At 41.1% G+C, this 25,718-nt stretch overlaps 1 protein-coding gene across 2 annotated transcripts in view; it reads right to left on the bottom strand.

The window, feature by feature from the left end:
- The window catches only part of LOC139949661 (intermembrane lipid transfer protein VPS13B-like), a 56,538-nt gene extending 35,180 nt beyond the window's left edge, over positions 1–21,358 (bottom strand). Inside the window, exons 1-20 of one of the 2 annotated variants that reach the window (XM_071948118.1) lie at positions 21,297–21,358; positions 20,715–20,777; positions 18,086–19,065; positions 16,997–17,184; positions 16,502–16,738; positions 15,240–15,471; positions 14,606–14,806; positions 13,289–13,455; positions 12,398–12,577; positions 11,153–11,280; positions 10,672–10,856; positions 9,478–9,612; positions 8,907–9,083; positions 7,971–8,141; positions 6,943–7,151; positions 6,196–6,421; positions 5,337–5,551; positions 4,278–4,735; positions 2,911–3,714; positions 1,426–1,623 (exon numbers count right to left, since the gene is read on the bottom strand). In XM_071948118.1, the coding sequence (XP_071804219.1) occupies positions 1,426–1,623; positions 2,911–3,714; positions 4,278–4,735; positions 5,337–5,551; positions 6,196–6,421; positions 6,943–7,151; positions 7,971–8,141; positions 8,907–9,083; positions 9,478–9,612; positions 10,672–10,856; positions 11,153–11,280; positions 12,398–12,577; positions 13,289–13,455; positions 14,606–14,806; positions 15,240–15,471; positions 16,502–16,738; positions 16,997–17,184; positions 18,086–19,019 (5,045 nt within the window). In that variant the 5' untranslated portion in view covers positions 19,020–19,065; positions 20,715–20,777; positions 21,297–21,358. Of the gene's footprint in view, positions 1–1,425; positions 1,624–2,910; positions 3,715–4,277; positions 4,736–5,336; positions 5,552–6,195; positions 6,422–6,942; positions 7,152–7,970; positions 8,142–8,906; positions 9,084–9,477; positions 9,613–10,671; positions 10,857–11,152; positions 11,281–12,397; positions 12,578–13,288; positions 13,456–14,605; positions 14,807–15,239; positions 15,472–16,501; positions 16,739–16,996; positions 17,185–18,085; positions 19,066–20,182; positions 20,290–20,714; positions 20,778–21,296 lie in introns of those variants that run through there. The other variant, XM_071948117.1, reaches the window with a different exon arrangement.
- Positions 21,359–25,718: the final 4,360 nt, after the last annotated feature.

Raw genomic sequence — 25,718 nt, 5'->3', positions numbered from 1 at the left:
CACCTCATCCCACGCCTTACGCGCATGTGCCGAGTATTTGATATAAGGTCTATGAAGTGGATAGAAGACACACCCAGGTGGGAATTTCATCTTTGAGAGGGCAAGGCCATTTTCATATTGCATAGGGCACTTCCATAGTAAAATCTTAAAGTCTATGTGAAAGCTTTGCAGGGGCACCACGGCCAAGACCTGGGCAACGAAAGCCATGGCAACCGTGGCCTCTGTTCCTCCTTGAGGCTTAGGGAGCGTCTCAAAAGTCGGGCACGTTCCTAGCGCAAAAGAACGTTCCTGCGGGCATATGCCCGCAGGATCGCAACATCATGACAAAGTATACGCGGAGCGTTCCAAAAGACCGGTCCTGTGGAACGGACAAAAGCGGCGGGGATACTCTTGCGATCCAAAAAGAACGTTCCAACCGTTCCGACTTTTGAGACGCTCCCTTAATAAAAAACAACTTTTCTTTCCAAATTGTAGTAACTTTAGTGTACAATGATCTATCTATTAGTAGTGAAACTTTAGATTAAAGGGTCTGGGTACTTTTTGTAGGACAAAAAACACAATGTCCCCAGATTCACATAAAAATTACACATAATGGTGGTAGAAAGCTTCCCTGAAAATATTACTTGCTGAGGTACTGTAGTCTATGAGAAATGAGTAAAACAATGTCATGAAAATAATTTTCGTCTCAGTGATCATGAGACGAAAATTATTTTAGCATGTAAAAACGATTTTTCATGACATTGTTTTACTCATTTCTAAAAAACTACAGCACCTCAGCAACTCATATTTTAAGGTATGCTTTCTGCTATCATTATCTTCAAGCGGTGTAAGTTTAATTTAAATCTGTAGACATTGTGTTTTGTGTTACAAAAAGTACCCAAGCCTTTAATTTTGATACAGCCTTTTATTTAATAAAGCTGTTAGTATTAAGCACACAATTTTGCTAACCACAGACAAATCTTACTCAGCAGAAACAAATACCAGGCAAATTACAATGTAATGTACACTGCTTGTGACTAATTCCCTGCCAACTTTTACTAAGCAAAAAAACCTTTAGCAACATTTTATTATAGGATTTGAGGCATTGCATGGTTAGGTATCAATGTATATTTGGTTTGCGGTAACACCATGTGTGTATCTACTTGCCAGGTAGAGTTTGTTCTTAGAGAACTGTCTTGCTTTATTCTGCTATCGCGGAGTAGATGTACGGTGGTTCGGGAGACTTCTCACTTCTGAAAAGAACTGTCCTGCTTTTTACTTCAGCTTATAGGATCGTGATTAACTGTACTACCGCGGAGTCAGTTCTTAAATTGGTCTCAACGTTTCGACTAGCTTGCTCTAGTCATCGTCAGGAGACTAAAGAGGTAAGAGAAGATTGGGCTTATTTTGATTCTCTAAGAGAAGCAAGTTTCTCAGCCAGCATACCTTAACTGTTCTGTGTTCCACTCCAGCGCAGGGTTCTGAACCCCGACTCCATTCACGCCAACTTTACCCCGGTCACAGCTTGCTTCGATCTGTTCCCACAATGCAACAGACATGCTTAGGTTGTTGACATCCAGTTGGTACTGTCGGTCTTCGACCTCTGACCCCGGCGTCTGGGTCTGGCCAGCTTGGACTGCACGCCTTAAAGGAAGTAAAAAAGATTAAATTTTAACAACACATTCTCTCTGTGGTATGGACAAAGAAATAGAACCCAGAGAACACAGAGTGTCTCATTGTGCATGCGGTTTTATTGTTAGACCATTTTTATGGAAGCGCATATGCCATTTTTGTTACGTGTGTATGGCAAAATATTTTGCCATCATTGACCAATGAACACACTAGAAACGGTTCATGTGCGCAGACATCTTGCCTTTTTGCCATACACGCGATGCTCATTTTACCATACACACCTGTCACGCGATGATCTTTTTGCCACACACGTGTCACGTGATGATCATTTTACCATACACACGTGTCACGCGATGCTCATTTTGCCATACACACGTCTCACGCGATGATCTTTTTGCCATACATCCGTACATGTATTGCGCGGTATCAATATGCTGCGTCCACAGAGGACACAGAGGATGGCCGAGCTCAGCATTCTCAGGGTTCTATTTCTATGGGTATGGACAAACACCAAGGAATGGGAATGAGCAGTCAAAAACATATGTATCCGGTCGAAACAATCTGCAACAGGAGTGACTCATACACAGGCAGTGCTCTCAACACGTGGGTTGACCGCCCTGCCAATGAATTGGCCGTTCTGTCAAAATAATTCCCGCCTTACCAAAAATTGAAAAATATATAAACAGACCACAACTGCAATTGCAGCGCAGAAGGCTGCTATAAGTTCTATTTGCGACAGATTTTTTCCGCCAGGCACTCACAAATGAAGCCTATATTGGTGAGCTCGCTGACTGCCGAACCAATGCATTATGATCACTCTAGACCGACTAGTTTTTTTTATAGTTTTTTTGTTATGCAAGTTCACCCAAAACAAGGTTAAAAGCCACTCTAGGTAAAGGGCTTCAAGAACATAGAAATGCAGAAACTCAGTGGAGCTGAAGGTAGGATTTGATATACCTCTTAAAAGATGGCAGATCATAGGATGAAGGGAAACATGCACCAGGCAAGGAGTTCCAAAGAGATGCAGTACGAGGGAAAAAGCTACTGGAGTAGCTCTTTGTTCTACATCTCGGCACAGCCACAGTATAAGGATGAGAACAAGCAGAAAGCCTGGTATTACGCTCAAACACCCCGACAGGAGGAACAAGGTTGGATAGACCACTAATTCTGTGTACCCAGGGATTACACCCAAATTACACAATACAACCTGGGAAGCAGCTGCCAAGGGATCACCTTGAGGGGATGTGACTTTTTATATCAAATATCAAATAATAAACCACAATTGAAATAGGCATTTACCTGAATATCTCCTTTTTGAGTACAAGTCTCTGTAATGGATTGTCTGCATGCGGAACGAGACTCACTGAGTTGACCTGAAGGAGGAATGTATCCTGCGTTACCATAGTAACATCACTTTCATCCTCCTCCGTCTCGATCCTCCTTAGTTCCTCCTCGTCTAAGACTGAAGGTTCTTTTGTCGGAGCGAAGACCCTGATCTCCTTGCAGTCAAGATAGACCAAGGGAAGACTCCGACTTGAAAGCCATTCCTGGCGACCAGGAGACGTTGATTTCTGACTTGCCGTGCTGGACCTCGGGTAGGAATCCGACGGAGAGAGAACGCTGGCCGTCGACATCGTCTGCTGGGATTGGAGTCTTGCTAGTCGAGGTTTGGCTTGAAACTCTGGAGTACCTGAAGAATCTAGAGCCCCAACATTGATGACGCTGTCCGTTTTGAAGATATCGAGCATCGAGACGATCAGCGGACACCACACCAGGACGTCAAACGGTTGAACTGATACTACAATCTCATGAATGAAACGTGGCGTCGGGGCCACCGTCTCCAGATTCTTGCCCACTTCAGCCTGCTTGCTGGACATCTTCTGAGCTACAGATTGCCCCTGTGCTCTGGTCCAGGTGGCGGATAGGAATCCATGCGATTTGGAGTCTCCCGGTTTGGCAGCGTGCGTGACGGCAAACGGGTTGAACGGCCGGGATGCAGACTGGTTGGTTGGTTGCAGGCCGAGGATGCGTGTGTTGTAGGTAATGGTGTCGTTACAGGAGAAGACCACACCCCTAAATGGACCACGCCCCCAGCTCTCATCTCTGTAAAACAAACAAGTATTTACACAGCTGATCATTTCAAAGCATTACATGGCGCTATGTAAATAAGTGGGGTTGATATTTCAAAAAAGCTCTGCCTACCTAAAAAAGTCAGATAATAATCTGTTGGATTATTGTTGGATTATTGTGTACACCTCTGAATTTTTTGTAATTATCAATTAAAAAATCAGGCCCCAACCGCAAGGTTTTGAAAAACTAAAAACACTTCTGCCGTTGACGGCGCGCGTCAACGGACAATGCTTTGACGTCATTTGTGGGAGTTTGCCTTGTTATACCTCCACGCTGCAACAAAGCGACTTTACAAATTGGAGCTCCCAACTATGACGTTTTGAGAGTGATTAAGTAACAGAACTTTTCGCAAATGTCTCAGAAAAGCGCTGGATAAGAGTATTCAAAATGATTGTTTTTTAACACAATTAAAATCTATTTATAATCATATGACTCGATTTCCTTATTCATTGAAAACATCTGAAAAGAAATTCAGCAAAGTTCACGACTTGACATTTTCGTAAAAGTAGGTCTTTAACAAAAAATGTTAAACTTACTTCTTGGTGTAATGATTCACATTGATGGATCCAACTTTACAAGTCACCTTCGAGTAGACACCCTGCAAGTCAAAACTTGTTGTTAAATCTTCCACCTCACAGCTTATCTTCATAGGTGGAGCACCCCCATAGAGGCTGACGCAGCACTTCTGAAGTGTCCACTGCAGCCACAAGGATAGCTTCAATGCACTATTCTTATCACCATCTTTATCAGGGGGAGCTACTCCTGTGGCGTCTGTGGGCGAGGATGCAGACAAGGTTGTAACATCTTGGGGTTCAGGTTGGCCGGACGAAGCGACGCTGCTTAGAACTTTCGGGGCCATCTTTGATGGGGATTGCTGGTTTGCAGGAATGTGCGTGGTTTGGGTAGTATGGGGGCGCTGTTCGTGCCTGAACACTTCGATCAGTTTGGACTGGTTCTTGAGGGCCTGATTCAGAAGTTTGACAGCAAGTGCAACCTTTTGAAGGAAAACATAAAATATATAGAAAATCAAACAGATATCATGTTTCAGGGTCCGAATTCATAAAGCTGTAAAGCAGAAAATACTGCTTGACAAATTTCTTTGCTACAACATCGCAAATTGAATATAATTTAATAACTCATGTACTAAAAGCATTACTTGGACAGAACATGACCCAAAGAGCTCTAAACAAGTCAAGTAGTAATAATAATAATAATATTTATTCGGGCAATCACATTTACAAGCACATGTATATACATTAAACATATTTAAGAAAACAAAGTAAAACAACAGTGGGGTGCCCAGGAGAGCATAAAAGTTAAAAAAAATAACTATCGCCAAAAGGCGTATGTCTCCTTAATCCCCAAAAATACATTAAGGCAAGAGAGGGCACTTGTTCCTTCGAGTCTAAGTAGTTATGAACCCATACCACCAGTGTTTGTATGAGAGAGATTGACTGTTGCCAGCTTGGCGTTCTTATCCTCTTGTAGGAGTTTGCAGAGTTCCCTTGATGGGAAGATCATCTAAACGAACAGATTCATTGCAAATGACATTGGTGCAATGGGTCAACAGAGAACAGACATAAAGTAATACCCACTTGTGGTTTTGAGCATGCCATCATGACTTCTTGCATGTCGGCATGGACACACAGTCCGAGGGTCGGGGACTGCGAGGCTCCCTGCCCAAAGCTAGAGGTCACCCCAACTGTTGCTGATAACACCAGCGGCTTGAGGAGGTAGTAGGGACCTTGGTCTGTGTGTATCGTGTACATGCTGAGGTTGGATGCCTTCACACTCCATGGTAACTTTTCACCTTGAAGAGGTCAAACCAGTGGATTATTAAAAATTTGCTAAGCATGAATTTTCTGTGCTAAGCCACGTTGTGTGTATTTAACAGCTCTATGGGAGCTGCTTAAGCGAAATATGTTGCTTAACATTTCTCTGCTTATAAGGAGTAAGCAGGGTACCAAGTACATGTGACATGGTGTTTTGCCTGGTAACCTTATTCTGGTAAGCAAATTTTTATTGTGCTTAGCTACTTTTTGTGCTTACGCAGCTCTATGAAACTGGGTCCTGGGCCCAATTTATAAAAGCTGTTGAGAAGAAAATACTGCTTAACAAATGTCTTTGCTTAGCAAACAATGAGCACAGCACCAGTATAAATGTCATGTAATTTTGGCTTGCAACGTGTTTGTGTTAAACAATAATAGGCCCAGTTTCATAGAGCTGCTTAAAGCAAAAAAGGTAGTTGAGCACAATAAAATAACGCTTACCAGAATCAGGTTACTAGCCAAACTATAATGTCAAATGTACAATTGTAACTGGTATCCTGATCATTTCCGCTTAGCAGGTACATGTAGTTGTTAAGCAATATTGTCTGCTTAAGCAGCTCTATGAAATTGGGCCCTGGTCTGTGCTTAGAAAAATTTGTTGTGCTTACAGACTTAATCGACTTACCAGGGTCCGGTGGTAGATCTTTCCTCTCCAGTGGTATCTCCTGCAGTGTTAGTATCTTCTGATGGCTCAGACTCTGCGCTTTGAGCATTGGAAGACTCAATACCACCATCTCCCCATTGCTTCTATCCAGCATGCTCTGCCTGATGCATTGCGGGATACTCGTTACATCGGGGGCAAAGTTCAGATGGTCAGTCGGGAGTGCCACAAAACAACTTTGAATTTCCACCTTAAGAAAACAATGCAACAAAAAGAATAACAATTGTTCAGGAACTTTTCAATCTTCTGCTGCAGCTGCGTGCATGAACAATGTTCGTGGACATGTTATTATTATTTTTTATTAAAGACGTCGTGATTGCTGCAGATGGTGTTACTGACAAACACCTCAATTCGGAGCAGACTAATCAAAACACCAGATATGTTAGTTTTATTGTATAGGCCTACATCTACATTTTTATAGGATTAAAAAACTTGAACAGTTCCAAAAACCAAAAGTATATTTTGCTTTTAAGAGTGCTTGAACATAGTTTCTGCTCAAAAGAGAAACAACAAATCCCAGTGCTTCATACAAAAATCTAGGCTTAAATTTTAAGTCTATGCCAGTGATACTATCAATTAAAAATGGATTCCGCAATTCCACTTAAATAGTCCTACCAGGCTGGATAGAAATAAAACAGAAGATCTCCAGCAGTAACTGGTTAAAACCAAAACCATGTTTTAAATCTCTTTGAATGAAAATGTTTGACTCACCTGGACAGTTAGCTGTTTCAAAACCAACCACAACTTCTCCATTAGACTTCTCTCCTCATTCTTCCTTTTGTCAACCTCCGTGCCATGCGACTGGTACCCAGCTGGCTCTCTGTCTTGTTGTGTGTTAGAGGAGGGTTGCCGTTGAAGGGGTTGGGATGCCTTCATCATGTTGTCCCGTAAGTTTGTTTTCATTCGAGCGCTGCTTGAACCTAAGATCGGGTAAGAAGAAAAGGGGGATAGATACAAATTTTGCAATAACTCTTTGATATCCCCAGCCGTGACACTTGTGTCCTTAAGCAAGACACTTGACCATTGCTTCGTCCTTCGGATGGGACGTAAAGCCATTGGTCCCATGTGTTGTGTAATGCATGTAAAACAACCCAGTGCACTTATCGAAAAGAGAAGGGGTTCGCCCCGGTGTTCCTGGCTGTGGCTGCTTAATGCGCCGTAGCACCTTGTAAACCCTCAGAATTCATCACTGCAATAACCTATCTTTCTGAAAGTTTGTATACGTGTATACTCAGCGCCTTGAGTACCTTGTTTGGTAGATACGTGCGCTATATAAGACTTCGATATTATTATTATTTCCACTTCATAAACTCTAACTGACTTCCAAACTCAATCGAGCAGAGAAAAAAACTGGAGGAACTTTACAGCTATGCCACATGAAGCATTATAGGTAACCAGTTCCAGGCAATCTCCAGAAAAAACACATTCACATTTCAATGTTCACACATTTTTCCTGGGGATCGAAAGCCATCATTTGAGAAACCACTCCTGCGGTCGATTTCACAAAGAGTTACTTAGAACTAGTCCTAAGAGATATTAAAAATGTATGGCTAGTCCTAAGTTAGGATGAGTAACTCGTCCTAACTCAAGATAAGACTAGTCTTCTTTGTGAAATCCACACCTGTGCTACCAAAGTGGTCCTATAGCATGCACTGCATTTGGTTGTTTCCAAGTTGCTTGAAAAAGTTGCCTCGTGTGACAAGGCTCTTACGATCAACCCGTCTTCTATGTATTCTTACCATGTGATGAATTGTGCTTAGTGACAGAGCTTTTACTTCTACGAGAGCTGGCTTCCTCTATGACCTTTGACCTGACCTGACCTCTCGGCTGATACAGGAGCCATGTGTAAATGAGTGGGTCAACACATAACGCTGTTCCTTGGATGTCAAGGAGGAAAACACCACAAGATTCTGCCCATGACAAAAACAAAATTCAAATAAATAAATAAATCAGAAAAAAAATTATTAAGTCTGGGCTCAACTACTGCTTGATCACAAAACAGTGCCAAGTGCAAACAATTTTTTTTACTATGGACAGTTACCAGCCGAAATATGATGTCATATGCACAATTTTTGACTGTTACCCATCTTAATTTTGCTGAACAGAAACAAAATTAGGTTTACCAGCCAAAATATGATGTCATTTGCACAAGTAGTTGGTGCACTGTATGGTGAATCATTCACTGGCCATGCCCGAATTGGTGGCTTTAACTACAGCTTCAGCGTCATCATGCGTTGAGGTATGGCGTGTCATGGCCGGGCGGTTAAGAGCACCGGATTCAAGCTCTGGTGTTTGATCAGAAGAGTGTGGGTTCGAATCCGGGTCGTGACACTTGCTACGTAAAATTAGGGAGGTAGTGCTTTCTGCTCTTTCTGCTCTACCGGCCAGGCTTCGGACTGATGATACCCCAAGCCTACATCCATATGGACTGTTAAAGGGGTAACCCTGTTTCAGCCCTAGGAGTAGGTGGCAACAGCCTCTGGAAAAAAAACAATTGTAGCCCACACCTTGAAGTGGCCTTCAGGCCTTGTGTCTGGTGACTTGCATACAAATAAAAAAAAAAAATGAGATGTCCTTAACAACAGTCAGAGCCGCCAATTTGCATCAATAATAATATTAATATTAGTATTACAAACTAAAAACACCACTGGTTATTCTGTAATAGCGATCCATACCTCCGACAGTTTTTTCAAGATCAGAAATTCTGGGAATCTGCAACGTGAACGTCAACAAGTCAACTGTGTCGATTTGAGAAGCACCCGACTGCTGTTTCATTAAGCTTTTATACTGGTGCAGGTTTGTCGTTTCTACTGGGCCATGAAACAGCGATGTATCACTAGCCCTGCCTTGGTCTGCAACATGAAAGCACAAAAAGAGAAATACAAAACCTACTATAGAAACAACATAAAAAAATTAATTGATAATAAATTGAGGTTCTCCTCATGCACAAGCCAAGGAAACGGGCTGATACAAAATAAGATTTCTGCTCTACACTGAAAAATGTTAAGGATAGAGTATGCTTTCCAAATCCAGAAAGAAGGAAAAAAATCACAAGTATTCCCGAGTTGGATTCAAACATGTAACCCTCAGCATTCTAGGGAGGACGTTTTTACCACAAATTTGTCAGTGAGAAACTTGTTTCTGGTCATAGGCTTGAAGTTGCCCTTTGTTTTACGTAAATAAAAGGGGGGAGAGGTGGCTGAGATGAAAAGCAAAATGAAAATATTTGAGCAAAGTAAAGCTTACCTAATGCCTGCATAATGAGCTGGGCTTGACTCAGGGTGCCTGAGATAGCCTGGACTGCGTTAGTTTGGGACAGTCTGACCTCTAGGCTATGGATGGAGGCCTGCAGTACAGGCTGGCCTGATGGAAATGCCTTCACTGAAAAATGAAATGTAAATAAAATTTAGAGTTGGAACTTTTCATGATGGAAATCCAGTCTAGAGAGGTTTGTGGTAACACCATGAAAAAAAGTAAGACTTGACACTTTGCATCGTGGAAATACAATTGAATTTTTAGACATTGCATGGTGAGGTATCAATGTTGTCCATAACACTTTTCAATTCAATTCAATTTCAATTCAAGGTATTTTATTCAAATATTTGTAGCCAAAGGCTAATTACAATTGAACTTACAAGGTAAAAAACATCAAGATTACATACATTAAAGGGAAATATACAAAACATTACACCAACATAAAAATTAAATAAGAATGAAGGAGATACATAGGCAATTGCAAAAGTGGCATGGTATAAATAACATGTATATACACTGTATCTTATTGCTGAGTAGATAAACAACATTTTGAGAACCTATTTATTCTCCTGCCACTGAGTAAATTTTTGGATTTCGAGGGACTTCTCAGTTCTGAAAAGAACTGTCCTGCTTATTAACTACTGCCAGGGCGGACGGTAGAAAATCGTGTCATTCACTTTAGTGGTTTTAGGGGACTTCTCGTTATTAACTTCACTGCCGCTGAGTGAGTTCTAAGTTAGTCTCTTTGTTTCGACTAGCTTTCTCTAGTCATCGTCAGGAGACTGAAAAGTGTGAGACATGTTGGTCTAGTTATAGGGTTTCAGAGGATTAAGTGTAGAGTCAAGCCCGGTTCATACTTTCTGCGAATGCGAAGCGAATTTGACGTCACACCCTCCTTTCGCAGTGATTATTCGCGAGGGAGTAGAGCAGAGTTCAACTGCTGCGAATTGTTCGTTGCGAATTTGTGACGTCAAGATTTGCTTCGCATTCGCATTCGCAAGAAGTATGAATCGGGCTTCAGTCACTGCTCTGATTGGTTCTTCTGAAAGCGGAAATGCAACTTTGAAAGGTTTGTGGTAATGCCTTGTACATATCTCCTATGAGTAGGATTTGAAACTTTTTAAAAGACACAGGATCTGCAAACTCGTCTGTAATCTAAAATAACTTATGTGATAAGATACCCACCTGATGGTTTGAAAACATCATCCATGAGGCTGGTTCCGGCCAGTCGGGACACCACCATCTGAGGCTGCTTACTAGACCAGGTGTTGTAGATATGCATCATGAGTAGACACTGGGCTTTGGTGGCATTGAGGGATAAACCAGGCAGCTCCAACATCACCTCAGAGTGAACCAGATTGTACTCATTCCTAAAAATGAACAAAATAAAACACATTTAAGTACAAAAATCGGAGGGCACCAGTCACAATCAGTATTAACATGATCCGTCCCTGTCCCCTGCCAATCACATGTCATCCTTTTTTGCCATGTACATGTATTTGTCGCATGTTATTGCCTACCAGTTAAGAGCACCGGATTCAAAGTGGGTTCGAGTCCCAGTCGTGACACCTGTCACATGCATCCAATATTTAAAAATATTGCATTTTGACTGGTTACATGTTCCAGTTCAGCCTACATTACTGGGCTAACAAGACTTTAAACTCACCAGTAGACAGGGAGTACCAGCACCTTATGGTACACGGCTGCACTCCAAGACGGCATGATGGGAAGGACTGGAGGTGAAAGGTCACTCCTAGGGTCAACGTAGGTCAAACCAAACTGGCATCCAAATATCTGTCAAAAACAAAACAAATGCATGTGAAGAGGCCCAATTCCATAGTGCTGCTTAGAGCAGAAAATGTTGCTTCAAAATGTTCTGCTATAAAGTAAAAATGTGCAGGATACCAGCTACAGATACATGTAGTACACGTGACATAGTCACAGATTGTACCAGTGACATGTTATTTTGACAGGTAACCTTATACTGGTAAGCATATTTTTGTTATACTTAGCATTTTTTTTGTGCTGAAGCAGCTCATAAAGCTGTTAAGAAGAAAATACTGCTTAGCAAATTTCTTTGATTGAGATGGGCACCAGCTGCAACAATATAAACTTGATATAATTTTGGCTGGTAATCACTTCCTGTTCAGCAAGATTTGTCTGAGCGTAGCATTTTTTATGCTTACAAGCTTTAAAACAAAATGGGCCCAGGGACCAATTTCATGGCTCCACTTTCCACCAAACTCTGCGCTTATGATCACCATTCTTTGCTTACTGAGCAAGCGCTGAATTTCTATGCTACAATGTAGCTGTGTAAGCAAAGAATGTCTTGTAAAATGGAGTTTGCAAGAACACAAGCAAAAATTCCCTGCTAACCTGTGAAATGCACTTGATGTAAGGGCGGAATTTCTTGCTTCATAAGCACCGATTCTTTGCTCACGGAATTAAGCAGAGCCAAGAAATTGGGCCACGGTCATTATAGACCCCTTGCGATATGCTCAGCGTACTCACATGTGCCTATCCTGGGTGTCAAAATCGTTTACAAACATGTACAAAAGAGAGTTAACACCGAAAGTTACGCGCATTTGTTCGGAGGCGCGTTCTGTTTTATGTGTAAGAAATCCATAGCTCCCCCTTGCATAGCGCGAAACGCCACATGTATGCTGAGGTCACGCGCTCATTTTTACGCACAAAGAACAGCTATTGTCAAATGATCTGCCTCCTTTTTGAGAGTGTGAAGTCATATGCAATGGGTCTATTGACCCCTTGCACGTGCGACACACGCGGCGACTGATCCGCACTCGCCATGTTAGTGGGCAAGTTAGGTTTACGTGTATTAATTCAAGATTTTTTTGATGATGACGTCAGGTGAAATGGGTCAATACAGTTATACATCCAAACCACCATTTACCTTATAGTATTTGTGAGTGTAGCAATGGTGCATTAGCTTGGAGCTACAGTCTGTAGGAGGGAGTTTGCTAATGGGCTTGATGAGCTTCCGTGCGTACATGGGTTCTGTACTCTGGATGTCTATACGGTCGATCTGCAGGCACAGCGTCGGCACCAGACTAGCGTCAGGGAATGATGAGTCCTGAGGAAAATAATCACAAAATAGACCTTAAGGCAAAGAATACTTTTGGTTTTTGGAACTGTTGATATAATCCTATTTGAATGTAGCTATATAAAAATAAAACTGACCTGCAAACGTTTTATCACTAAAGGGATATAACCAAAAATATAGAGCAGTTAGGTATAGGCAGGAGGAATAATCTATAATAGGGGACTTTCGGGATGCTTGGTGGCAGCAGACTTACCAGGTAAAATCCATTGTTTTCGGTAATGTGCGCATGCTCAGAACTACGTAAACAATGGACATTTACCTGGCAAGTATGCTGCCACATAACATTTCAAAGTCTCCTATTGGAATGCAAAATCTGAAAAATATTTTGTATTTCTGCATAAAAGGTTTGTTAGATTGAAACAATCTACGAAAATCTCACCCATCAACCGACTTACTCCGCGAAACCTGACTTACTCTCTGAAACCTGACTAAAAGCCTGATTTGTACTTCCTGCTAATGCCAATGCGAAGTGAATTTTGACTTTGCATGACCGTTTTCATGGCAAATGTTTTGCAGGAGTTGAACACAGCTCAACTGTTGCAAATTATTCCCTGCGAATTTGTGAGGTCAAAATTTGTATCCCATTCGCATTTGCAGGAAGTATGAACCAGGCTTTACTCCACAAAACACGACTAACTACATGGGACTTGAGGGTTCTGAACGCCATTTTAGTAAACTTACCTGTCTTGTCTCTCTGTGTTTTGCCGAGCCGTAATAAGGATGCTGGGCTGATGAGAATAGTACCTGCAGATTGAGTAGCGTGATGTGAGAGGAACGAGATGGAACCCATTCCTCCAAGGTGCTGATCTGGTCTGGCGTTGCCGACGGACGTTCATCATCTACGATCTCTGAGAAATTGATTCATAACAAAAATCAGAAGCTAGTATTAAAGTTTGGTCAACTACAGTTTCAGCACTAGGAGTAGGTGGCGAGTTCCCCTGGTGACAGTAAACTTGGGTTGATAGCTAAACTCAGTTAATGTGTAGCCCTCACTTTAAAGTGGCCGTCCATGACCTTGTCATGTTAGCCGAACTCTCAAACCTGTGAAAATTTGGACTCAATTGGTCAACGAAATTGCAAGAGAATTATGAAAGAAAAAACACCCTTGTTGCAAAAATTTGTGTGCTTTCAGATGCACAAAAGAAAACCTCAGCTCAAGTCTTTTATTAGTCGAGTGAGAAATTAACTCTTTCTTAAAAAACCTTGAGCTTCAGAGTGAGCCGTTTCTCACAATGTTTTATACTATCAACAGCTCTTCATTGCCTATTACCAAGAAAGTTTTTCGTTAAAATTATTTTGAGTAATTACCAATAGTGTCCAGTGCCTTTAAATGCAGCGGTAGCTAGTGAAACCAGGTGAAAAGGCACCTTCTCATAACTATTCCAGGATATAATTTGTTTTTTACTCTTACACAGATGTGTATTAAAGGCACTGTACACGTTTGGTAATTGTCAAAGACCAGTATTCTCACTTGGTGTATCCAAACGTATGCATAAAATAACAAGCCTGTGAAAATTTGGACTCAATTGGTTATTGAAGTTGAAAGAAAATGATGAAAGAAAAACACCCTTGTTGTACAAAATAGTGTGCTTTCAGATAGGAAAGTGTGCGTTCAAAAACTATGTTACTTCAGAGGGAATTGTTTCTCATAATGTTTTATACTATCAACAGCTCCCCTTTGCTTGTTACCAAGTAAGGTTTTATGCTAATATATACTTTGAGTAATTACCAAACGTGTATGGTGCCTTTAAGCAGAGTTTACTAAGTACTTTCTTGAGTCCTGAAATGGACCCTTCCCATGATTGGTTGGCAATCACCATAGAGTTGTGCACTAAGCAGACGCGCAATCGCGTCTGCGTCATGCACCCATTAGCCGTGTACAAAACAGCGCGATTTTCCCTCATTTTGCCAACCAAAACGTTAGTGCGCACGCACTATGTGCAATTTACATACTTCATGGGAAGGGTCTATTACATTTGACATTTATATTTTTCTTACCTGGTCTTGGTGTGCTGTAGGGTTCATATTCATGATCCACAGCACACTCATGGAACTTCTGAAGCCGGTGTATGATGGCACTGCCGACGACAAGCTTGGCTGGGCTGAATAGGAATTGCTTGCTGGACGTTTCTTTCATATCAAAGATTGGATCGGCATCATCGGCACTGTGATGGGATGACCGGCTTGAGGAGTCACTCGCTGTTCACAAAAAAATTATAATATTATTCACCTAAAATAATAACAATACTAAAACATACTAAACAAAGGCATTTACAAGGCGCTTTAATAGTTTTGTACATATCAAAGCCGCTTAAAGTATGACTTTCTATTTTTTTAAAGACTTTTTCACTAAAAAGTATACAGTAAAAAATCAACAACAGTAGCCATGTCTGGGCGCATTGCGATGATTAGACGGAAATTAATGGACTGTAAAGGGATAGCTTTTCAATTTTGCTTAAGGACACAAGTGTCACGACCAGGACTTGAGGCAAATCTCTGCTGATCAGAGATACCAGAGATTGAGTATGGTATTCTTATTCGCTCGGCCACAGCACGCCTTAGCCAGGAATCAAACCAGGGGCCACAGTGTTGAGAGGCGAGTGCTTTACATACTATCCACCCCCATACCTACCATTTCTGTTGCCAGTTCTTTCAGCCACAAACAGGTAGTCCGTCCACACAGCTCCAAACCGCTGAGTGGCCAATGCCTCGCTGTATGTGTCCTTGTGCTGATCCCAGTCCAGAATGAAAGACGCCCTCTGTTGTTTGTTCTCAGGGCAGTTTGGATCGAAGAGCGAGTTAGTGAGATAGTTGGTGTATTTGTGGTTGTAGTCTGGGCTGCCACATTGTAAGAATGGTGTGTCCTGTAATAATATAGAAACAATTTCCTATATTTCATTTACATGTATTGTATTGGCAGGTGATTTGACTGTTTTCTCTATGGCCCTTAGGCCCATGTCACACAAGGAATTTTATGAACAACCAGTTCTAGGCAATCAAAGTAGAAAAAGCATTCACATTCGGGTATTCACAGGGATTGTAAAGACAATGTTTGAAAAACTACTTATTTGCTAACAAAGCGATCCTGTAGCATGCACTGCAGTTGGCTCGTGTGATAGAGACCTTAGATTTATCAAAGCAGAACTTGTAACAATAACAGAGAAAACAATTTATATAAGACTATTAACTTATCGCGTCAGAGCAACAAGGTCGTAGGTCACATTTTCGGTGAAATTGAGTTAGAATATACAAAAGGTGCTTTATTTTGTCTGAACAAACTGTAACTAGTTTCAATTTTGTCCGAAGACTATTTAAAAACACACAGGTCATTAACAATAAATGACGCCATAATTGGTTATTGTGTTACGAGCAAGAAAGTTGCATCTCACACATTTGACCTTGTTGAACTGTTGCTTCTTCCACCCACAGCCCCAGTGCACTTAAGCAATGCATACTCAGTTTTTTCCCCAATCCTGTGAAAACAAATCCACTGGCATATTACTTGGGTGGGATTCAAACCCATGACCTTTGCCTTTGTCAAGCACATGTCCCTACCACTGGCCACCAAGCTTGCCCGTTAGCTAGATGCCGAATGAATCCTATATTTTAGCAGCGGGTATCACATTGATTTTAAGAGATGTAAATTTCCAGGTGTTTCAGTAAAGCCTGAATCCCGTTCAACTGACGAGAAATCTGTAATTTGTCCCTAAACAAGACACTGAACCATTGCTTCGTCCTTTGGATGTAGATCTCACGTATTTGTTATAAAAAATTATCAACGCACGTAAAAGAACCCTAGTACACAATTAAAGCACAGAGAAGGATTCATCGTGTGTCTGGCAATCATAAAGGCTGCACTAAAAGGGAAGAAGAAGAAGACACTCATAAAATTACCTGATCCAACAGTCTTGAACTAGCTCCGTCCCCATCCTCTGCCAATCCACAAACACAATCTCCCATTACTGATGCAGTGATGTGACTAAAGCCCATCTGATGCACGAAGAAGAGTTCCCCACGCATCAGAACTTCAATGGCCGACCCGGACAGCTCCATTCTCAGCAGAGGGTAGGTTTTCAGCTTTGGTGATGTTGTAGAGTAGACAGGGTGGTCTGTGGAGATTTCCTTTGACAACTAGAAACATAAACAAAGGATCAAAATATCAATCAACCGTATTCCTTAGGTATTCAACTGCCATTCTATCCATGTTGAATAGTTGAATATCGCATCTTTAATCATGGCCATGTGATCTCCTCACGACCATATCAGAATGGATAAACTGTCCCAGATGTTTTATGAATACATAATACATTTTAAAAGAAGTTCAGGTAAGTACTGAGTATACAGTGCTAACACACATCGGTGTATATGGGTAAAAACATGTTTACAAACCTTGAATGTAATGCGTGCTCTGTCGCAGTACAGGCCTACAGACAATATTGGATCAGGCCTCGTCTCTCTTTTTCTCGTTGTACCCCCTTCCTCGTCCTCTTCGTAGTACAAGATGTCTGGTACATAAGACCAAGCCCACGAGGCCCACCCTTCTGAGTCCATGGCAGTGCCTTCTGGTCTAGAGGTCTCTGTAAAGTAGAATAATGGTCATCGATAAACCAAATAGATTGTCACAGTCGAGCAGTATAGACCTTTATCATGGTGTGGCCTAAGCGGCCATCTTGATTTTCTCACATTTAAATCAATGTAGCCAACCTCGTTCCCAGGGGTGATTGATCTTGCTTGCCATTTTTTCCCATTATGCCTTGTTCGTGTCATAAAAAACGCAGGCGTGATCAACATGCAAATATCTTAAAAATACGTGCGCACGCACTTGACATCTAATGCATAACTAATTTCATGAGCCAATCAGCGTTGTTTCCCAGCACATCTCTCCCAGGGGTCAGTGACGAGAGGTATCGATACAGCGCGCTGCCCATGGTAGCGAGGCTGCAATCTAGCCAAACCGAGACATTTTACATTGAATATTAGCACCCATTACTGCAATTTGATACGGGAACATGACCAAGATGGCAGCAGCATGATACAGGCCATAGAGCACCAGCCACCAATTTCACAAAACTGTAACAAGTTGTGTAAGTCAACTTGGCAACGTATATTTCATTTAAAGATGTGCACCAATAAAAAAAAGAAATCTTGCACAAGTGGGCATACATGATTGTTGAAAGTTTTGTACAGATGGTGTTATATGAGTGAATACCGTTAACCACTAGGCAGTAGGATGGTTCACTTTGTAATGTGTGTTTTGTGCCCACATGATATCATATTGCACGCTGGTATAGCAACACTCAAAATCATGTGGATAATATTGAATGGTCGGCCAGTACATGTAGGAGGGATATTTGATCAAAAAGAGACATTTTCAAAGTAAAGTACGGTCAAGGTAGGCATTTCAACGTTAGCGCTTTGGAACCTCACGGTGATATGTGCAATATACAAAAGGTTTTATTATTATTATTCTTGACTTACCTGTTTTAGGTTCAGTCTTGCTTGTTTCAGCTATTGCTGTTTGGTCATCCGGCGCCACTACTTTATTCCCCTGATCCAATGTGCCGTAGTACAGCGCCATCAGTAGCTGCAGCAATCGTATAAACATTGGTAACTGAGTGTCCGACAACGTCATGTCTACCTCTTTACAATTCACATTAATCTTGATAAGAGCTGGTCTCTTAGCGTTGAGGCTGGTATACGTCATATGCATGCGTAACGTCACAGCGCAACGGTAGGCTACGGGCTCCTGGTACACCTCGATCTTACCACTCGCGTTTCTCTTGTCCAGACAGACCGTAAGATCAGAGAACTCGCACACACGTCGAAGGACAAGCTCCGGCAGCGACAACTCGGTGAAGGCTGCTAACCAGTTGGCATTCACTGCAAAGGACTCGGCAGATTTGACGTTAACGGACAAGACGATGTCCTCCTCAACGTATTTCAAGACGAGATTTTTAATGACCAGCGTGACATTGTTGATAACGCGGTTCATCAGGGATTGAACGTATCCCGGTGGAAGATCCCGGTCTTGCTTCTCATACTTGAGCTTCGCTTGGCTCGTCGAGTCTGGTTTACTCTTACTCTGCACGCTGGATTTCGACGACGCGCTGTCGTGCTCATCATAGCCAGCGTCTCGTAGCTTGAGGGCGCACTCTATCGTATTGATCGTAACAACCACAGGCTCATAACCCAGTCTCGTCCATGGAACATGAATGCGTAACTCGTGGATATGCCCGCTGATAAACGTTAAGGGAAGATTGAGCTCTTGTTCTAGGACGTCCAGCCTAAGGTCTAGTTTGTTGAGAACAAGGTCCCCACCCCAGAGAGAGAGCTGCAGATCCTCTGGTTTGAGATTCTTGATGTACTTGTTGACGTATCCCAGTAGAAACGGGGAGATATAAGACTCCAACATGGTGGCGTTTCTTTATCCCTTACAGGTTCCTAGATTCATGGAAATTCTGCAAAGGAGAAACAAAATCTGATTGATAAATACTTGTATTCACTTATACTATAGACAGCAACAGTTTCCAGGGATATGTCTCAGATTGAGCGCTTTGGCCTATAAAAAACAGTTAAAATTAATATGGTTGGACATTTTTGTAAGTAGAATGTAATGATCCACACAATATGTACCTCAAAATTGTGTGATTTTACTTTTACTTTGAAACAAACATGGTCTTCCAGTTTGTAAAACCAATTTGTTTACTTTGAGTGTGAATCATTATAAACACCAGTCCCAACGTGTCCTACTAAAAGCTGACAACACCACCGACAACAACGACAACACCTCCAGAGTGCCGACAACACGCCGACAAAACTAAGGATTCAAACTGCCTCTAGCTACCTGGCAATCTAGGTAGTCTAGTTTGTAAGACACTGCTCTAGAATTGCAAGGGTCTAATGTGAATCTCACCGGAGTAATATGCCAGTAATGTGATATTTTGTCACGGGACTCGGGAAAGTACCGAGTATAAACTATAATACAGTGCTAAACAGTAACACACATCGGTGTAAACGGGTAACAACCAAAATTAATAAAACAACTCTTGTCTCTTGTAAGTTAAAGTAAGTTGTTTTAACAACTTTGTTGATTCAACAACTTTGTTTGCATTTAATTTTAATAAATAATAATAAAACAAATTCCCAGCTAGCCAAGACGTCAATATGGCACCAGGCTTACTGATGGTCAGGTGGCAGAGCAATCGGCAACAGAGGCATGATACACACTGCCTCACTGAATCACTGACTGTGATGTGAGCACGACTATAACTAGCCCACCTTGTTGAGCTGTTAATGGCTCCGCTTTTAACATCGGTCTCATCACTCATCACTGTCACCATTAATGGTGACAGTGATGAGACCGATGTTAAAAGCGGTGACAGTGATGAGACCGATGTTAAAAGCGGAGCCATTAACAGCTCAACAAGGTGGGCTAGACTATAAGTTTTTTTTTTATAACTAATGACCCATGGGATGGACAGGCTAGTTTAGAAGGCTAGGCTAGTGCTACTACCAAACAAAATGTGTTTGAAGTTTGTCTCAAGAATTGACTTCTGTTTATAAAACAAAACCCACCTACTCCTCAATCATATTGAGGTGACAAACAGGCGAATTGCTCCACCAAAAACGTTGTTTATATTGAACTTCCACGTAGTGTATGTAGGCTGCCATCTTGGGGAAAGTCAGACTGGTACTTGGACCACCAAGAGAGGGCGACATTAGGGGGTAGGGCCGGGGGCGGGGTGAAATCTTCTGCCTGCACGTTGTAGGCCTCATCACTGGAGGAGTAAGCCTATAGACTAGACCCACCCCTTAGATTTTGCAATTTTTCGGCATACTCGGCGATGACGGAAAAGGGCACAGAGGATGACGAAATAATTAAGAAAAACATGTCGGCCCTACAATGTTTCTTTTATATCCAATTCAAAATAAAATTTTAATTAAACTGGGGGAGGGCCGTTGTTTTTAATTCCTTCATTTGTAAAACTACATCCATGGCGACACAGTCATAATTCGGGAAAACAAATTCTTTGAAGAGCCGACAACAAAAGTGGTCACGAAATTACGATAAAAGCGTGCCTACTTTTGGAATTTTAGCCCAACCCACCTACCACGTGCTTGGCTGGAAAATGTTGTCAACCTCGGACAGCCCTTCTGCATGCCTGAATTTCTATAAAATAAAATAAAGAAGAAAAAAAAGAAAAAAAAGTATGGATAGGCATTTATTGGCATAACAGTACAACCGCGTGTTTTTTCATACATGCCGCCAGTTTTAATATTTCCAAGGTGAGTTGGCTCAAGACACATCGATTAATTTGACTAACCTGTTCTTACGGAAGCAGACAGTTATAACCATTTGAACCAAGAAGTGAGTATTTAGACCTGGTATGACGCCAGTGGTCCGTCGCACTGCAAACGGAGGAGTCCTGCCTGTGCTGCCACCACCAACACTAGGCCTACTTTGGACGGAATGACCGCAACCACTTTCGACGGCTGCCATATTTTTTATGTCCACTTGACGCTGCTCACGCGGTCACATTTACTACACATAACCGGAAATTGACAACGAAAGAACAGCCACGCAATGGGGCACAGAGATAGTTTCGCAGAACAAAAACAACCACATTCCTTCCAAGCCTCATTGCGTCCTTTCTTGAAAAACTTTGAGAAAAAAACTTTCAAGACTTACGTATGAATAGCCACGTGCTAGACACCCAGTAGGCCTAACCGGTGCTAGGCGGTTTGAACTGGTTCCAGTGAACAGACGATTTCGTGCAGTGAACTGGGTACAGTTATCGCAACTAACAAAACTTGGTTGAAATGAAAGCAGTTATTTATTCGAGTTGTTCTGTGAAAAAACACTCAACAGGCCTATACACCAAATTCGTGTCACAAAACTGGGCGTTGGCATCCCATGCTTTGTGAATACAACAGATTATGACAGCTTTTATTAATGTCGTCCATTACAATATCAAACTGTTTTTTAATGTGTACAAGCGAAGCGAAGCGAAGGACCATGATATGACATTCTAAAAGCTTACCGTTTTGGGGTAGGCTACGAATTGTCCCACAGAATTCAGAGTTACTTGACCATGCCAGATTATCACTAAAAACTCGATATGCCGGATTGGTAAAAATTGCCAACCCCACCCCTCCCAGATTTTGTTCTTCTAAATCCCAACAACATAAAAACACCCAAAAACCTTAAAGTTTGCTGTTTTCCTCAAAATAATATGGCTTGTCTGTGTATTGAAAATTTATTTTAAAAATACATACAATTTTACCTATAAACAATGATTAATTTTTGTTTTAAATGCAAGGTCTGATAGTACTTGCTTTCGAAGATCATACACAAAAATATAAACATTTGTGTGCATAATCATTTTAAAAGTTAATGCCAATTGCCAGACGCATGGTTTGAATGCTCTGTCACCTTTTAAATAAGCAAAAACCTTTTGAGGTTACCAGAATATTAAAGGCAATATCAAGGAAGTATCACATGTACCGTTTTGACTGTTATGCTTAGCAGTTTTATGAAATTGGACACAGTTTTTAAGTCTGCAATATTGATCAATAATTTTTCTGTTTAATTACATGTATTTGTCATTATTTAAAACGTTATATTAACACAAAACAAAACAAAACAAAACAAAACAAATTGACACACTTATCCATTTATTCAATTTGTAAGGAATATTTACATTCATTAAGTTTTTTTAATTTCAATACAACTAAGTGCGTACGATCCGAGTACAATATAAAAAAACACTGCAAAATGAGAAATAAAACATTTTGTTTTTGTCTAATTTCTAGACGAGAGATGTGTCTATTACAATCTAGGTCCATCCTTTAACGACACCGGTCACTATTGGTAATTACTCAAAATAATTGTTTGTACCAAAACTTGCTTGGTTTACGAGCAATATGGCGAGCTGTTAATAGTTTAAAAACGACTCTCTGTGGTAGTGCAGTTTATTTATATTTTTTAGAAAGAGGCATCTGAACAAAAAACAAATTTGTGCAACAACAAGGGTGTTTTTTCTGTCATTATTCTCCTTTTGCAACTTCGATGAGCAACTGAGTCCAATTTTGTACAGATTTGTTATTACGTGCATAATTAGGTTGGGGGTACACCAACATCACCATAGGCAACTTCAACGTTTTCCCCAGAGTTTGATTGCTCTAGGTAGGCCCTACATTTTAATTAATTTTAGGTTGAACAAACAATGTACAACAGCGGTATATGAACCTGCGACCTCAAGCTTTTTGTGTTTGCGCTCTACTGACTGATTTATATATAGCTCTAATGTTTACCAGCACATTAATCTGGAGGTTGCAGGTTCAAGTCGAACTTGAGTAACTTTGTTCAGTCTCAATTAAATGAAAATTTACCCAGTCAGTTGCACTAGTCAGATCCCTGGCTACCTGGCAGTCAATGGTTGAACGGTTTTCGACTGCCACCCCTGAACAAAGATATGGATACAATAGGGAGACCGCCAACATTATGGCTAGAAGGCTAAGTAGGTTAGAACAACGACCTTAACCTAGAGGTCGCAGAAATATTTGTTTTTTTTCAATCAAATTGATAATCAAACTCGTTACAAACAGTGAAAACTACGACATACTTCTAATATCCTAAACAAAATACAACTTCTTTTTCAAAACCCCCCAAATATTTAACTTAACTCTTGTCACCAAATTGTTTTGAAATAGGCCTAATTAATTGCCAATGATGAACTGACAGTGAAACATTACACACTTCTAATATACTTAACAAAATAAAACCATCATTTACATCACTTGTTTCAACAGAAAGACAATTTAAATTGTTTTGACATAGTTAACCCCTTGTGATTCCAAGTCCATTCCTTAGTTTTTAGAGGATCACATAATAGCAAACTCATTTCATTTCAGCACTATGGACAAAGCTACAGCTTTTAAATTAATCTCAGGTTTAAGTTGAGTGGTTATTTTTCATGTAAGCTTTATCAATGAAAGTCGCCATTGATATAGAAGAGAGGGTAGGATGTAGTCAACTTAAGTTGTCTATGGAAAGTTTAGTAACTTCAATCGTTCTTTTACTATAAGGTTAGAAATTAAATACATGCTTGTATGATAAGGAAATCCCCTTGAGATGATCACTCTGCTGCTGCTTCTGGCACCCATAAAAAGATACTGACAAAAGAGGACTCTACTGCCAAGATTAGATAGCTCAGTTGGAAGAGGGCCAGAATATTAATTCAGAGGGGGCGCAGGCTCAAATCCTTTTCAAGTAATTTTTTCTTTGTTCATTCCTAAACTACTCCCACCACAGTAATATGCCTGTGATTTTTTTTCACAGAACTCAGGAAAGTACTGGGTATACAGTGCTTGAACACCTCAATAAAGTCAACATCTACTAAATCGTTCAGTACCTGCTGCTTAAAGACAGGATTCGAACTACCTCTAGCTACCTGGCAATCTCTGCGGTCTAGTTGGTAAGACATGTCCTGCTCTAGAATTCAAATGTCATGGGTTTGTGTCCCATCCGGGTAAAATGCCACTGATTGCTGTTCACTGAACTTTTTAAGTACTTAGTATACACCGAGTGCTAAAAAATCAACGGTGTAAGGCTGAAACATTTTTTTAAAATAAACCTTTATAGAGGTGTAAATACATCCTGGCTGGATGGAGTGTATGGATGGTTGTTCTGGAGCTCTGCCTGGGCTTTGATTCCTTCAACAGCATGCACACTCTGACCGGCACATAACACTGTTGCAAACCTCTTTTTGTTGAACACAGCACATGATGCATACAAACATCGCCTTTAAAACAAAACCACCAAAAAATAAATCAAAGGATGACAAATGATCAGTAATTAGTATGTTTCTCTCAAACGCATACCGATGATGCTGGTCGAGTAGGGGTTAACCCTGGTGTTTCTTTGTCATAGCTAGCACACTTATTGTTCAAAGGTGTTGACAGGCCTCCAATCTACAGTGTATATTATCAATTCCTGGAAGAGTAGGGTTTAACCTGATAATAATAACAATAATATCATAATCACCTGAACTGAGCTGACAGCACAGAAGATGACCTCGTAAGTGGGCATGCCTGTATCAAGAACCAGAAATCCAAAACACCAGCTCAGGCTCATGAGGGTGGAGACAACAATTGTGTTCTGGAGGCGTTTGGCAATCTTCCGGACTCGAGACACTTCTTGGGTCTTGAGAAGGCTGTGTATGGTCAGGAGGTACAAGATGATGTTGATGATGAGGAGAACAGCCATGGGTGTAAAGAGACCCAGGTACATTGGTAGACCAAAACTGATCAAACAACTGCAGTTCAAGAAAACAACAACAGCAGAAACAAAGTCAATCCTTTATTCAGACAAGCTTCAGTTATTTTTTTAATTGACAAACCACCCCAAAAGGCCAAAGGACCATTTAAGGTGAAGGCTACAATTCAAAGAGAGAGAAGTGTTAAAAAACATCTTGAATTGTTTGCACTTGCAAAGACAATGAATTTAGGAATCTCAAAAACATTGGAAAACAAGATACTGCCAAATATTACACATGTGGCAGGAAGAACTATTTTACTCCAGCAATGAATGGTTTTAACGTGGAAAGCCATCTTGACTGTCTGCACAAAGGAAATGACGTCACTTAGAGAGGTTTGCGGTAACCTATTGATATCTCTTTTTGAGTAGTGTTGGATCTGAAAAGATTTGATGGTTAAAGACTCAATGTTTATAGATCAGTTTCTCCTGAAGACGATCAGAGTTAAGTCGAAATGTTAAGTCATTCTCCTGAAAATGATCAGAGCATCCTGATGGAAACGTTAAAAGTCGTTACTCACTGGTTCTTCTCAGAACCAACAACACTTGTGAGTAGAGTGTTGCTCACTTGTGAGTTAAGAGCATCAAATTAAAGTTCTGGTGCTAAGTCACTGGAGTGTGGGTTCGAATCCCGGTCGTGACACTTGTGTCCTTGAGCAAGATACTTTACTATAATTGCGTCTCTTCACCCAAGGGTATAAATGGGTACCTGCGAGGGTAGAGGTTAATATTGTGAATGAAAAAGCTTTCGGAGCGCCACGGCAGCTCGGGGCTGTATACTCCCAATTGGGAGCT

The sequence above is a fragment of the Asterias amurensis genome, chromosome 17 (assembly GCF_032118995.1).
Source record: "Asterias amurensis chromosome 17, ASM3211899v1".
Classification (NCBI taxonomy): Eukaryota; Metazoa; Echinodermata; class Asteroidea; order Forcipulatida; family Asteriidae; genus Asterias; species Asterias amurensis.
Note: the sequence above shows the minus strand (reverse complement) of the source record. Positions and strands in the feature narration are given on the sequence as shown.